At 41.5% G+C, this 15,011-nt stretch overlaps 1 protein-coding gene across 11 annotated transcripts in view; it reads right to left on the reverse strand.

The window, feature by feature from the left end:
• DNMBP (dynamin binding protein) overlaps positions 1-15,011 on the reverse strand; it is a 148,145-nt gene that overhangs the window by 61,329 nt on the left and 71,805 nt on the right. For all 11 annotated transcript variants that reach the window (XM_028482042.1, XM_028482043.2, XM_028482045.2 and 8 more), the window contains 2 exons: positions 2,899-3,092; positions 1,951-2,050 (listed from right to left, as the gene is read on the reverse strand). In XM_028482042.1, the coding sequence (XP_028337843.1) occupies positions 1,951-2,050; positions 2,899-3,092 (294 nt within the window). The remainder of the gene's footprint in view (positions 1-1,950; positions 2,051-2,898; positions 3,093-15,011) is intronic.

A 15,011-nucleotide genomic window follows, 5' to 3' on the forward strand; every position in this document is an offset into this window, starting at 1 on the left:
AGCCCAGATAACAGCTTGACTCCAACCTCATGAGAGACCCTAAGCCAGAATCACCTAGCTAAGCCACTCCCAGATTGCTGAACCACAGGAAAGTGACCTAACATGTTTCTAGTTTTAAGGCACTAAATTTTAGTATAATTTGTTACACAGCAATAGATAACTAACACAATTCCCTTGTTTATAAGAAATAATTGTTTTTCAAACATTTTGACAATGACCCACATGAGTAAATACATTTAAAATCATGACTCAGGGCTTCCCTGGTGGCACAGTGGTTGAGAATCTGCCTGCCAATGCAGGGGACACGGGTTTGAGCCCTGGTCCAGGAAGATCCCACATGTCGCGGAGCAACTAAGCCCGTGTGCCACAACTACAGAGCCTGCGCTCTAGAGCCCGCAAGCCACAACTGCTGAGCCTGCGTGCCACAACTACTGAAGCTCACGAGCCTAGAGCCTGTGCTCCACAACAAGAGAAGCCACCGCAATGAGAAGCCTGCACACTGCAACGAAGAGTAGCCCCCGCTCGTAGCAACTAGAGAAAGCCCGTGTGCAGCAATGAAGACTCAACGCAACCAAAAATAAAGTAAATTAATTAATAAAAGAAAAAAATCGTGACTCAGTATTCACATACAAAGAATTGGAAAAAAGTTTCAAAAAACTATAGTTATTATTTACAGTACATTCTGATATTTTCTATTTTATTTTACTGGAAAAATATATATTGGGTGCTAATTTTTTTTAGAGACCATTCAGTAGTTTTTTTAAATTAATAAGACTATAAATAAAGAAAGGCATCCTTTTTTTTTTTTTTGGCCACATGGCTTGCGGGATTCTTAGTTCCCTGACCAGCGATCGAACGCAGGTGCCCTGAAGTGGAAGCTCAGAGTCCTAACCACTGGACTGCCAGGGAATTCCCAAGAAAGGCAACTTTTTGAAGATCAATTCTCCACGGCATTTCTACATGACTTGGGACAGCTCTTGTCCCAGATTAGATTTCCAAGGATGTTTATATAAACAGAAAGCCCTGGAAGATAGAGATAGATTCTCCTTCCTGGACAGACGGCAGGTTTGTTCCTGACCAGAATAACAATGTCTTCTTCCTGCACAAAGTTGGACGAATCTGCCAGCAGCCTGCTATGATACTGGGGTTTATCTAAGTGTGATTGGTTCCTTAGCTGTAAGAAACCTACTGTGTTACTGGTTTCTAAACTGATCTCATGGGCTTCCCTGGTGGCGCAGTGGTTGAGAGTCCGCCTGCCGATGCAGGGGACACGGGTTCGTGCCCTGGTCCGGGAAGATCCCACATGCCGCGGAGCGGCTGGGCCCGTGAGCCATGGCCGCTGAGCCTGCGCGTTCGGAGCCTGTGCTCCGCAACGGGAGAGGCCACAGCGGTGAGAGGCCCGCGTACCGCAAAAAAAATAATAATAATAATAAAAAATAAAATAAAATAAACTGATCTCATGACCCACTAACAGACTGCAACTGTCGGTCTGAAAAACATCGTATCACGTGACAACAAAAATTTCTTCTATTGCAAGCATCTTCTATCACCTCAAGGTATATAAAAGGAGAAGCAGGGGGCCAAATAACCTTGGAACTAAGTAACTAACACTTAATTTTCCTAGCAAAACTACTCAATGCCAGCTGGGCCCTTCTCCCCCTGCCTCCTACCTATGAAGTTAAAAAAACAAACAAACAGGGCTTCCCTGGTGGCGCAGTGGTTGAGAGTCTGCCTGCCGATGCAGGGGACACGGGTTCGTGCCCCGGTCCGGGAAGATCCCACGTGCCGCGGAGCGGCTGGGCCCGTGAGCCATGGCCGCTGAGCCTGCGCGTCCGGAGCCTGTGCTCCGCAATGGGAGAGGCCACAACAGTGAGAGGCCCACGTACCGCAAAACAAACAAACAAACAAACAAACAAAACCCGCTTCTGAAACAATGGCAGGGGCTCATACCTACGGCATCGCTGACTTCCAGATCAGCCAATAATTGCTTTGAGACCTTAATCACCATCTGCATATTTCCAAAAAGTCCCTCAAAATCAATATTTGGTATCTGAGAAAGGAAAACAAAGATGCATAGAAATAAAATTAATGGCATATCATTCACATTAGGAACATCTCTTCAAGGATGATACAAAAACTGCTCAAGGTTATCTTCACTCACTCTCACCAAGTTTCCAGAATGGGAACATCTAACATCGCCTTTAGTGTCACCGTCTGTCCTTGATCCAACTACTTTCTGCTCCCCCCTCCCCCACTACCATAGTAAAATGACCGTAGAACCAATTTCTATAATTGTACTGGGACGCAAATTCCACCCAGTACCCAAAATCGGATGGCACCGTCCACTTCCTAGAGAAGTTCTGTGAGTGACTGCTCCAGGAGTCCACACTCAAGCTGAGCCCAAGTGGTCCAGTAACAAGCAACAGGATTGTAAATCCCTGGGATACCATTAACGTTTTTTCCCTATCTTCGGCATCTAAGAGAGTGTCTAGCATACACACATTAGTAAGACTTTCTGGAATAAACCTTATACAATCAGGTGCTACAGCCAGGTAACCCACCATCCCCAGACTTCATTATATTATTGCACAGCCTCCCAGTAAAGTGACACTCCCAGACTCACTGGAACTGTTTTCAGGAGCCACAGAAACAGGAAATGTCCTAGGAATTATTGCAGTAACTTAAGTTAATAAGTTAATAATGGACTATAAGTGACAGGATGGTGAAGGCTTAAGTTGATGACATATGTAAACTGGGCCCCTTGAATTAAGAGCAGCAAACCCAATAAATTTTATTTCAAACCCAATAAATCTTTGTGGTGAAAGCTCCCATACCCTAATGCATCAGGCTTGGAGAAACACGTTCAAGGCAAAGCTAACTTTCTCCCACAGTTCCCACCTGTGCCTGCTGCAGGGGTACCATGATCCGCTCAATGCACATTTCCAGATCCCGAATGTAGTCTCTCTCCGTCTGAAGAAGTTCCTCTATCACCTTGGCTCTCTTCTCCAGCATCCTCTGCTCTGGGCTTTCAGTGGACACAGACGCAGAAGGGGCCACTAGTGCTGAAGACTGGGAGGAGAGGAGTGTCATTTCTAGAAAGGAAAAGAGAACTGGTCAGTAGCTCTGGGTGTAAAAGCAGGCCTCTGCAATAGTTTCAGTTGAAAAGAACACATTCTTTGAGAACCAAAGGTCTCGCAATTGTCAACCATCAGGAAATCTGATCCTCAAGTCAATTCTAATCATGAAGATGAAGAGCTTAGAAAGCCATCCCTGCAGAAAGAACTTCTCCCATCTGCGATACCATTTCTAGAATCTGTCCTAAAAACAAGTACCTGGCCCATTTTAAGAGGACAAATCAGTGTCTACAACCTCCTTGGGAAAGAGGTTGAAAGAGGTGCTGTTCTTAAAAAGAACTGCTTGGTTAAGAATCTGCCAGCCAATGCAGAGGACACAGGTTCGAGCCCTGGTCCAAGAAGATCCCACATGCTGCAAAGCAACTAAGCCTGTGCACCACAACTACTGAGCCTGCGCTCTAGAGCCCGCAAGCCACAACTACTGAGCCCGCGTGCCATAACTACTGAAGCCTGCGTGTCTCACCACAATGAGAAGCCCGCATACTGCAATGAAGAGTAGCCCCTGCTTGCCACAACTAGAGAAAGCCCACGCGCAGCAACAAAGACACAACGCAGCCATAAATAAATAAAAAGAACTGCTTTCACTTAGTTAGGTATGAAACCCGTTTCATGAACTTAGCAGCAGAAATACCAAGCTGGAAGTTACAAATACTGATACAGCACATTAAAAAGAATATTATGGGGAACATAATAATGCCAACTAAGGGAAAGACAAAAATTAGGTAGGAATTATCTGTCTGAGATCTGGGTGACTATAGGGCCCACCTTATTCCAGTTACTGTCATGATGGATTAATATTAGCATGTAATAAAATATGTAAAAATTGTTTAGATTCTCCCTATCAAAACATTAATGAAGACTCACAAGCAAGTTTTGTTACTTCAAATGTCCTGGAAGATACAAATGTCCTATAAGTAGGAAGTTCTTTAATAGTATTTTCAATGAAAAATAATACCCTATAGAACCACACCACATGATCTAAGAATGAAAACAAATATGTATTTTGTCATTAGCTTTTACAAATACCTGTTACTTAGATACATATGAGGAGAGAACTATTATCTTATACATAAGATGAGATGGCATTTGTTCATTTAAAATGAATGTTAAATGCTAAAATAAACAACTGAGAAAATTTCAACAGTGAAGCAATCTCTGCTGTTTATTTCAAATTCCTTAAGATCCACTTTAAAAAATGACAAATTTGGTAAGTAAACACACTAGCAAGTCTGAGTATGCTTACAAGAATATTTTTACCCAGATCTAAGAAGCAAAAACACAAGTGTTCAAACTACTTACGGAAAACTAGGCTTTCACAGCAGATTTTAGTCTCCAAAAACCTTCCCCACTGCTCCTTCTCTAAGAATTTAGGAATTCCAATGTTTAAAAAGTGTAACCCAGATTCTGGTTTCTAAAAACCACTCTTCAGTAAAAGGAACCAGAATTCTTCATGTGGAAAGGGCATGGAGCCAACATGAAGTAGCTCCCACTGGCCAAATCTGCACAATTTGAGTATCAAATTACTAAGCACAGCAAAGCACTGTAATCCATTGACTAAAATAAGAATCCACGAGCTCTTATTGATAGTATATAAGTATATAAATAAATGGAGGAGAAGAGAAAGCTCTTTCTTATGGTAGAATGTCAGCTAATAAATACAGAACAATGGAATTAGAAAAATCAGTATTTTGCAATCATCGGAATAAAATTTGGTTCAGGCACAAACCATCAGTGAATGATTCTGGTGTTGGTAGGGTTTTGATGATGATCAGGAAATCTACATAGTTTTGAACTAGTTATTATAAATTATTTATTACAAAAATGAAAAAGAGGGGCTTCCCTGGTGGTGCAGTGGTTAAGAACCTGCCTGCCAATGCAGGCGACACGGGTTCGAGCCCTGGTCTGGGAAGATCCCACATGCTGCGGAGCGACTAAGCCCGTGTGCCACAACTACTGAGCCCGCGCTCTAGAGCCCGTGAGCCACAGCTACTGAGCCCATGCGCCGTAACTACTGAGGCCCACACGCCTAGAGCCCATGCTCCGCAACAGGAGAGACCACCACAATGAGAAGCCCATGCACTGCAACCGGGAATGGCCCCCGCTTGCTGCAACTAGAGAAAGCCCGCGCCCATTGGCAGCAACAAAGACCCAACGCAGCCAAAAATAAATAAATAAAATAAATAAAAATGAAAAAGTGACTCTAGAGTGGAGAAATGGGTTACACCATACCCTAGTAATCAAAATTAACACGACCAATTAGGGACAAATAGACATCATGTGCTTCCAAATGTCATGTCTAGAAATAAAACAATATCCCTATATAGAATTCCAGTCAAAGATGCATAATCTGAAATGAATCTTGAGGAAACATCAGACAAACCTAGGGGTTTGCATCCTTCAAAATGTCATGTCATAAAAGACAGAGGAAGCCTGAGGAGCAATTCCCAATTAAAGGTAACTGAAGGACTTCCCTGGTGGTCCAGTGGTTACGACTCCAAGCTTTCACTGCAGGGGTGTGGATTCCATCCCTGGTTGAGGAGCTAAGATCCCACATGCACATGGCGCAGCCAGAAAAAAAAAAAGGAAGAAAAGATAATTGAAGAGATGACAAATAAATGCAATGTGTAATCCTGAACTGAATCCTGATCTGGGGAAAAAACTGCTACAAAGGACATTAATAGGACAAGCTGATGAAATTGGAATATAGACTATAGATTGGGTGTATGATTAAGCCAATTAAAAATTTCCTGAAATGGACAGCTACATGTAGAAGAATGAAATTTGAACATTCTCTAACACCATATACAAAAATAACTCAAAGTGGATTAAAGACCTAAATGTAAGACCAGATGCTATAAAACTCTTAGAGGAAAACACAGGCAGAACACTCTGACATAAATCGCAGCAAAATTTTTTTGGATCCATCTCCTAAAGTAAAGGAAATAAAAGCAAAAATAAACAGGACCTAATTAAACTTAAAAGCTTTCGCAGAGCAAAGGAAATCACTGACAAAATGAAAAGACAACCTACTGAAAGGAGAAAATATTTGCAAATGATACGACCGATAAGGGATTAATATCCAACGTATATAAACAGTTCATACAACTCAACATCAAAAAAACAAACAACGCAGGACTTCCCTCGTGATGCAGTGGAGAAGACTCTGCGCTCCCAATGCAGGGGGCCCGGGTTCGATCCCTGGTCAGGGAACTAGATCCCACATGCATGTCACAACAAAGAGTTCGCATGCCACAGCTAAGGAGCCCGCTTGCCAAAACTAACACCCGGTGCAACCAAATAAATAAATATTAAAACAAACAAACAAATAACAATGCTATTTCAAAATGGGCAGAAGAACTGAATAGACATTTTTCCAAAGAGGAAATGCAGATGGCCAACAGGCATATGAAAAGATGCTTAACATCACTAATCACAGGGAAATACAAATCAAAACCACAATGAGATATTAACTCATACCTGTCAGAATGGCTATGATCAAAAAGAACACAAATAACAAATGTTGGCAAGGATGTGGAGAAAAGGGAACCTTTCTACACTGTTGGTGGGAACGTAAACTGGTGCAGCCACTGTGGAAAACGGTATGGAGGTTTCTCAAAAAAACTAAAAACAGAACTACCATATGACCCACCAATTCCACTCTTGGGTATATATCTGAAAAAAACAAAAACACTAATTCAAAAAGATATATGCATCCCAGTGCTCACAGCACTTGGGTATATATCTGAAAAAAACAAAAACACTAATTCAAAAAGATATATGCACCCCAGTGCTCACAGCAGCATTATTTACAATAGCCAAGACATGGAAGCAACCTAAGTGTCCATCAACAGATGAATGGATAAAGAAGATGTGGTGTGTATACATATACAAACACACAATGGAATACTACTCAGCCATAAAACAAGAACAAACCTTTGCCATGTGCGGCAACACTGATGGACTTGGAGGGCATCATGCCAAGTGAAATAAGTCAGACAAGACAAATACTGTATAATATTTATATGTGGAATCTTTTTTTTTGGCCACTCCATGCAGCACATGGGAGCTTAGCTCCCTGACCAGGGATTGAACCTGCACCCCCTGCATTGGAATCTCCGAGTCTTAACCACTGGACTGCCAGGGAAGTCCCTTATATGTGGAATCTAAACAATACAACAAACTAGTGAATGTAACAAAAAAGAAGCAGACTCACAGATATAGAGAACAAACTAGTGGTTACCAGTGTGGGCGGGGAGGGGCAATAAAAGGGTGGGGGAGTGGGAGGCACAAACTGCTGGGTATAGGATAGGCTCAAAGATGTACTGTATAACACAGAGAATACAGCTAATATTTTCGAATTACTGTAAATAGAAAGTAACCTTTACAAATTGTATTAAAAAAATTTTTTTAATAAAAAAATTCCTGAAATGGCACATCTATTGTGGTCATGTATGAAAATATCCATATTACACACTGGCACTTACTAAGGGGCATGATATATGCAACCTAGTCTCAAACAGTAAAGAAAAAAAGTGTGTGTGTGTGTGTGTGTGTGTGTGTGTGTGTGTGTGTAGAGAGAGGGAGAAAGTGAGCAAGAGAGAAAATGAAAACAAAAATATGGCATAATATTAAATACTGGCAAATGTGAATAAAGGAGGATCTGTGTACCACTGCAATTTTCTATAAATTTGATATTATTCAAAATAAAACTTAAAAAGACATAATCGGAAAATTTCTTTTTTTTGGTAGAATGACAAAATTTCAAGCATAACTCTTATTTCATCAGAAATTAAGTAAATTATGATTAAATTAATTGTAGTGTACAAAAAACTGATTTTCAATGGCCTTATTTTAAATTTTCTTCGTGATTTCAAAGCTGCAGAATTTCAGTCCCAAATATGGTTTCAGAAGCAGTAAGTTGAGAAGAGTAATTCACCTTAAACACAGGACTGAAAAGCTATGGAAAGGGAGAACACTCACTGAATTCCTACCACGTGCCAGGCACTTTACGTTTTATGTCCCTGAACTCATTTAATATTCACATCAAAACTCTGAAGTAGTATTATTATTCCCATTTAACAGATAAGAAAACCTAGGCTTTGAGAGACTGACCAACTTGTCCCAGCCTATGTAGTGAGTAAATGGCAGTTCTGGAATTTGAATCTAAATATATTTAAATCCAAATCCTGTATTTAAATCCACTTAATCCTGCACCATTCTGCCTTTCTAGCCTGGAATCTCAATTTTAAAAGGTCAGGGCCTATTTGCTTAAATCTTAAAAATTCCCTGAAAACTATTCTCTCTCAGGAATCAAAGTTCTATTAATTATAATACTTGAAAGCATAAAATACCAGCAAGCACTCATCAATTAGAAGTCAGCAACTTACAACCTAAGAGACTCAATTAGATTTTTATTTATATTTAAAAAGAGAAAAAGAAATGGTAACAATTGTTCTAAAATATCAGCATGCCATTTTTTTCCCTGCAGGTGGATTTATAAACTCTGAAACAGACTTTAAAAAACAAAAAGGAAAACAGTTTAGCTCAATCAAAAATCCCTGTGGGGTGTTTTTGCTAAATTGTAGTTTCCTGGGCACCACCCCTGAGACTGATTCAGTAAATCTGGGTGGATCTGCAGTTTTAACAAAATGCTAGGTGCTTCTGAAGATGCAGGTGACCTCCAGGCTCCACACACACATGAATTAATACTCAAGGATTAAATCAAACTAGAAATACCTGGCTTGAAATAGCTGCAAATGTAAAATTGTTTTTCCATTATTCCAAATATACCCTAGGGGGAAAAAAATGATCGACAATTTTACTATCTGGGACACCAAAGTGAGAGAGGGGGCCCCTCACCCTGAAAGCCTTTGAATTCCGCACTCCCCCACTCTTTAACTGGGGAACCCTGAGAAAGTCCATTTTCACCTCTGGGCCTCAACATCCTCATACGTACAATGAGGATAATAATACCTCTTTTGCAGAACTGTTGAGCAAATTAAACAAGGTAATTACTCAACACAAGTTAGTTCTCCCACAACGGGCCAGAAAATGCCACCTGTACCAGGTTACGGTAAAATGCACTGAGGAGAAATGGTTCAGATACCATAAAATTCCACTTTTCTGTAAGAACAATAAAATCTGGGGATGCAGAAGCACATGGAGGAAACTGAGGCCCAGTACCAGCCTAACAATAAAAGTTGCAGACTAGCCCCACTTTCTTCCTTGGGCGGCCAGGAGGCGTTAGGAGCTGGGGCTGACTGCACAAACTTACTACTGTGATAAAGCAATTAGGAATGGGTTGCTTTTTTTCTTTTGTCCCACCCCATCCCCTCCCCCGCAAGTCCCCATTCCACTCCTTCTCAAGATATCCTCACCCCCTCAGGTTAGTGCATGGTCCCAGGCTCATACCTCAGTGTTCCTAGGAAGCGATTCAGTTAACCAGCAGCTTCCCACAACTCTACCAACCACATTCCAAAGCAGAGTTAAAGAGAAAAGCCGCTCACTCTTCCCTTGCCTCTGAAAGCTGGCTCCGTCTTTGCTGGGGAAAATCTTTGAACCCCGGCGAGGTCCCAAGCGGCACTTGAATGAGGCGGCTAACTGTTCTACCTGCTTTTGTGAGGCTCCAGCAACCCCGGAACATACCTGCAGCGCCAAAATTCTGGTGCAAATGTTCCCACGGGTGGAAGGGCTGGCAGACAGAGTAGAATCTTCCCAGAGCTCTGGAATGCTCCACAACCCCCTAAAATCCTTTGAATAGGGTAGGCATTTCCCCCAGGCTTTCCCATATTTACATATGAATCGTCCCGAGTCCTCCAGGCTATCACAACAGGGCCTGTTCTAAAGGACGGAGCTGGAATCCTCCACTTCCTGGACTGAGATGCAGAAGAGCAGGCCCAGCTCTGCTCAGACTCAATGCCTTCTCCCTATTAGCTTTCCTTTCCTAGTCCTAAAACAGCCACAACTCCACTTCAGGAGTTGTGTTTTTTTTAGGCTGGTTTTTTTAAAATGTATTTATTTTATTTATTTTTGGCTGCGTTGGGTCTTTGTTGCTGCGTGCGGGCTTTCTCTAGTGGCAGTGAGCAGGGGCTCACTCTTCGTTGCAGTGCACAGGCTTCTCATTGCGGTGACTTCTCCTGTTGCAGGACTCTAGGTGCACGGGCTTCAGTAGTTGTGGCTCGTGGGCTCTAGAGCGCAGGCTCAGTAGTTGTGGCACACAGGCTTAGTTGCTCCACTGCACGTAGGATCTTCCCAGACCAGGGCTCGAACCCGTGTCCCCTGCATTGGCAGGCAGATTCTTAACCACTGCACCACCATGGAAGCCCACTTCAGGAGTTTTTAATCACGAGTTTTATCTCTTTTTCCTACCCCTTGCTACATGTTGTGTTTTTCTGGATACTCTTTTCAGGGAAGCAGTCTTATGATAAGAGGCAAAGAGGTAAAGGGGCAGCATTTGTCTACTTTTCTGCCCTTAGGACCTCTCATTCGGCAGGCAGTCCCTCTCCCTGGCCAGGCACAGGCCTCACTTTCCCCTGGGTCTTGCTACTCTAGGTACCTTTACCCTAAAGCCATCAGAATGCAGATCTTACCTGGCTGGTCGCAGGCACAGAGTAATTCACTGGAATTGGGAGGCATGCTCACAGCTCACAACGTTTACATTTTAAAAGAAAGTGAGGAAAAGAAAGTTGATGAACGACATGCCCTTTTTGTTTAAAAAAAAACAAGGTGGAAGAAGAGGAGGAGAGAGAAAAAAAGGGAGAGAAAACATGCAAAAACCTCTACATATTTCCATATACACAAATATAATATGTAAGTGCACAGAAAAAGGTCTGGGAAGAGAAGACACTGAACTTGTCAGAGAGTTTTGCCTCAGAGAGGGAACTGGGATTCGGGACAGAAGGATCAATGGGGACTTGAGCTGAATCAGTACTTTTTAATCTCACAAGAATCTATTAATGTATTGCCAGTAATTTAAGACAAACTGTCATGCTAGCCAAGATTCATCTCTACTAGTGAAATTTTAAGCAATCTGAGAGAAGAACTTTTGGTAAAGAGCCATCCCACTGCTACTAGGATGGCGCCATTGACTCCTGAGGCTTTACGGGATGGTGCCTAACTCCCGGGTTGTTGCTTCCCTCCACCATCGAATGGAGCTCTTTTTAACTTTAAATTTTACCACATATTTATATGGCACTTACTCTATGTGTCAAGCATTGTTCAGGCACTTTACAAATACTGGCTTATTTAATCTTCATCATGATCCTACTATCGTCGCCATCTCACTCCTGATGAATGAAGAGAAATTCAGTAACTGGCCAAGTATGTGGAAGATGTGAGCCCACACTGGCTCCAGAGCCTGTAATTGCTACTCTGCCTCTAGTGCTTTTTCCAGGCAGGCAAATCCTGGGAATTGTGACCTGGAAATCTACTTGTGGGTTTTGGTGACTACCTGGTGGCTAATGATAAAATGATGTGATTTTAAAGTACACTTAGGGCTTCCCTAGTGGCGCAGTGCTTGAGAGTCCGCCTGCCAGTGCAGGGGACACGGGTTCGTGCCCCGGTCCAGGAAGATCCCACATGCCACGGAGCGGCTAGGCCCGTGAGCCATGGCCGGTGAGCCTGCGCGTCCGGAGCCTGTGCTCTGCAATGGGAGAGGCCACAACAGTGGGAGGCCCGTGTACCGGAAAAAAAACAAAAACAAAAACGTACACTTAACCTCTGTACAGCTACAGGTCACCCACCATGAAGACTGTGAACAATTATGTATTTAATCACATATACATATGTTTACATCATTATAGCTGTAAAACCTACTCAGTATAATGTAAATAATCCCCCTGACAGAATCAAATCTAGCAGTGTCATACACAGTAAATATTCAATAGTATTCCAGACAATTTATGGCAGAAATTATATGCAAGTGAAGGGATGTTTATCAGTGCATAAAGAAAATTTAGAAACCACCAAAATTTCTCCCAAAAGGGGCCTGTTAAATAAATTGTTGTGTATCTGCATAAGAGAATACTATTACAGCCACTGAGATACAGATTTATATTCATTAATACAGAACATTGTCTCATGTGTGTTGTTAAATGGAAAAAGGTTACAAAAGAGTTTGTGAAAGAACTGCAATTTTGTTAAAAAGGGAGAAATATTTTCAATGCACATATTTGAAAATGAAAAAGTCTTGGTGACAAAATTCTGATTTTTTTTTCTTATCAACTTACTGTATTTTCTAGTTTTTCTCTAGTGAACGTATAATGTTGACATGACAAAGAATAATAAGGTGGAAAAAAGAACATTTGCTATACAACAAGAATACTCTACTACTCAGTCCTCTCTCAATTACCCTGTTAAATCCCTTTCAAATTCTTTCCTCACTTTTTTATAATCCGTGATTTCTTTCCTGACCTAATCCCTTCAAATTGCTGAAGAAAATTGGTAATAAAAACACTTGAAATAACAATTTGCGAGTCTAATAAGAAAAGCAAAAAACACCCCACCTGCTTAGCAATCTGTCTAGAAAACTCTGAGAGGAAGCGATCTTTCTAAATTTGTTCATATTCCCACCAGGCCAAAGTAGGAGGATCACTAAGTCCTGGTTTTCCATGTGACCACATCACTCCAGCCGGCCCACCTAGCCCCACCACTTCTTTTCCTTCAGCACCTATGTTAACTTGTATTTGGAGAACGTTTACCCTGCTCAATGTTAAACTTTCAGCGCGGTGGTCCCCGGCTTTTCTGCAGGACTCATAGCAGACTCTTCCCGGGTTACCAGACTTCAGGGAAGAATCTATTATATTTTGGTCCTAAATCTCAACAGTAACTGAAAAAACTTTCCCTGTGCCTTTTGCTCAGTGACTGCCTTGCCTGTTTTGGCAAGTAGCCTCCATCCAGCACAATCCCTGCTGGGAGGGTTTCCACCTCGGGAAACCTAGCTCAAAGCTTCCCATTTCCCCCTTCTTCTACCAGGGCCTACCCAGGCCTCTAAAAGAAGAGCAAACAAGAGTCAAGTACCCAGAGTACGAGAGTCTGCAACTTCTTATGCTGCCAGGATAGCGAAATTAACACTAGATCCTACCATTTTTGAACACTCACCAAATCCTAGAAAGGTGTGCTGTTAGGGTGCTTAAAACTATGACGTTATTATTATTGTTGAATCTTTAGGCAGCAGAAGTGAGATAATCAAGAAGGCAAAGACAGTTTTTGTAAAATAATAATTAGAAATAAACCATCACTGTTTAATAAGCAAATTTTGATTACAATCAGCCAACAAAACTTTACATGAAAACTTTATTTTCAGACACACATCTGATGTTTTATTTACCAGGTCTCTTGAAGGAAGGTATTATTGCTCTCATTTTACAAATGAGAGCAAAAAGCAATGAAATGACTTGCCTGAGACCACGCAGCTAATAACTGTTCAAAAGTAGCATCTCAAGCCGGTGCTTTCCATCAAATGTCAAGGCCTGTTCTGGGTTGTATGGCTTTTTGATGAGTGTGGCTGTTTCCTGCACTGTATTTCCATTTTTGATAATAACATTACAGTGATGTCTCAAATTTTGCTCATTAACAGGACCCTCTGGTTATTTTTCTATCCTACTCTAGAAAACCAGATTTTCTTCAGCTTCTATTAGTTTACTTTTATTCCTTCTACTTGTTCTCACAACACTTTATGTATCTTTTAGAATTGTGTACAAAACAAAACAAAAACCAGTTGATCTGAGTTATAATCCTGTTCAAAGTTTTAATTACAAAAATATATGAGAATATTGAATAGAGAGCTACCAAGCAGACTGCTAGGAGATGGGGCAAAGTACAGAAAGCTGAAAAGCCCTCTAAAGCTTTCTTCCGTCTCAGGCAAGTCATTTCATCTGTCTGGTGCTCAGGAACAGCAAACCAAGTGGGGTGAAACTAGGTGGTCTTAGACATAAATTCATGAAACAAAACAATAATACAAAATAGAATGAACTTAAGCATTACGTATTTTGGTTACATTAATTTAAAAAGGGTGAACCCAGTCTTTCAAAATAAGGATTCTTTCCAAGTGTGATCCAATATTTTTATGGTAAAATCTGATTAAGCCTAGGATATCAGTTAGTACTATCTTATTTTCTAGCTGAAACCTGGGAAAAAAAAACAAAACCTCAATATGAGGGAACATAAATTGGGTTTTCCCCGGGACCCCAGTCATTCATGCTGTACGGGCTTCAGTGAGCTCTCGGCATCCCAATAGTAACTCTGTTCCCCTATATCTCCCCTGGCTTCCATTTCTAGGGACATATGTGGAGCTGCTTCTAGATCTTGAGAGGGCAGCAGGCTCAGCGAATTAAGGTACTCAGACTACAAGTCAAAAGATTCGGGATCTAGCCCTGCCCCCATCTTACCTGACATGTTACACAACCTCTCTGGGCTGTTGTCTCCAGGTGTGTATAACAGAGCAGTTGAGCCTCTTTGGTTACGTCCAGGCTCTAAAATCTTATGTACTTTCCTACTCTGTTACTTCACTTACTCCTCTTGGTCTGGTATAACTACACTAGTCTCTAACTAGCTCCACAAGGAGGGTCACTTAGTGTGTCACTTAGTGACTAACCTGGGCAGTTAGTCACTTCCTCTCCCCAAGGTCTGAGCTATTGTGGAACATAGCCCAACATATTTTAAGTATTTGTTTCCTTATTATTCCTTGAACATAACAAGCTCAGCTTGTCTCTGTGCTTTTCTGCTTACCTACTGTCCTTTTAGCCCAGTTAGATGAAGGCTTCTCTAGTCCTTGGATTACTCTTTTCTCTAAACTTTACTTCTTGGGTAACAACACAAAATAATACTTACTATTTATCTTTTGATGTACATGTTCTGTGCCCTCAAATAGAATATTTC

This window comes from Physeter macrocephalus, chromosome 20, assembly GCF_002837175.3.
Source record: "Physeter macrocephalus isolate SW-GA chromosome 20, ASM283717v5, whole genome shotgun sequence".
In the NCBI taxonomy this organism is placed as follows: Eukaryota; Metazoa; Chordata; class Mammalia; order Artiodactyla; family Physeteridae; genus Physeter; species Physeter macrocephalus.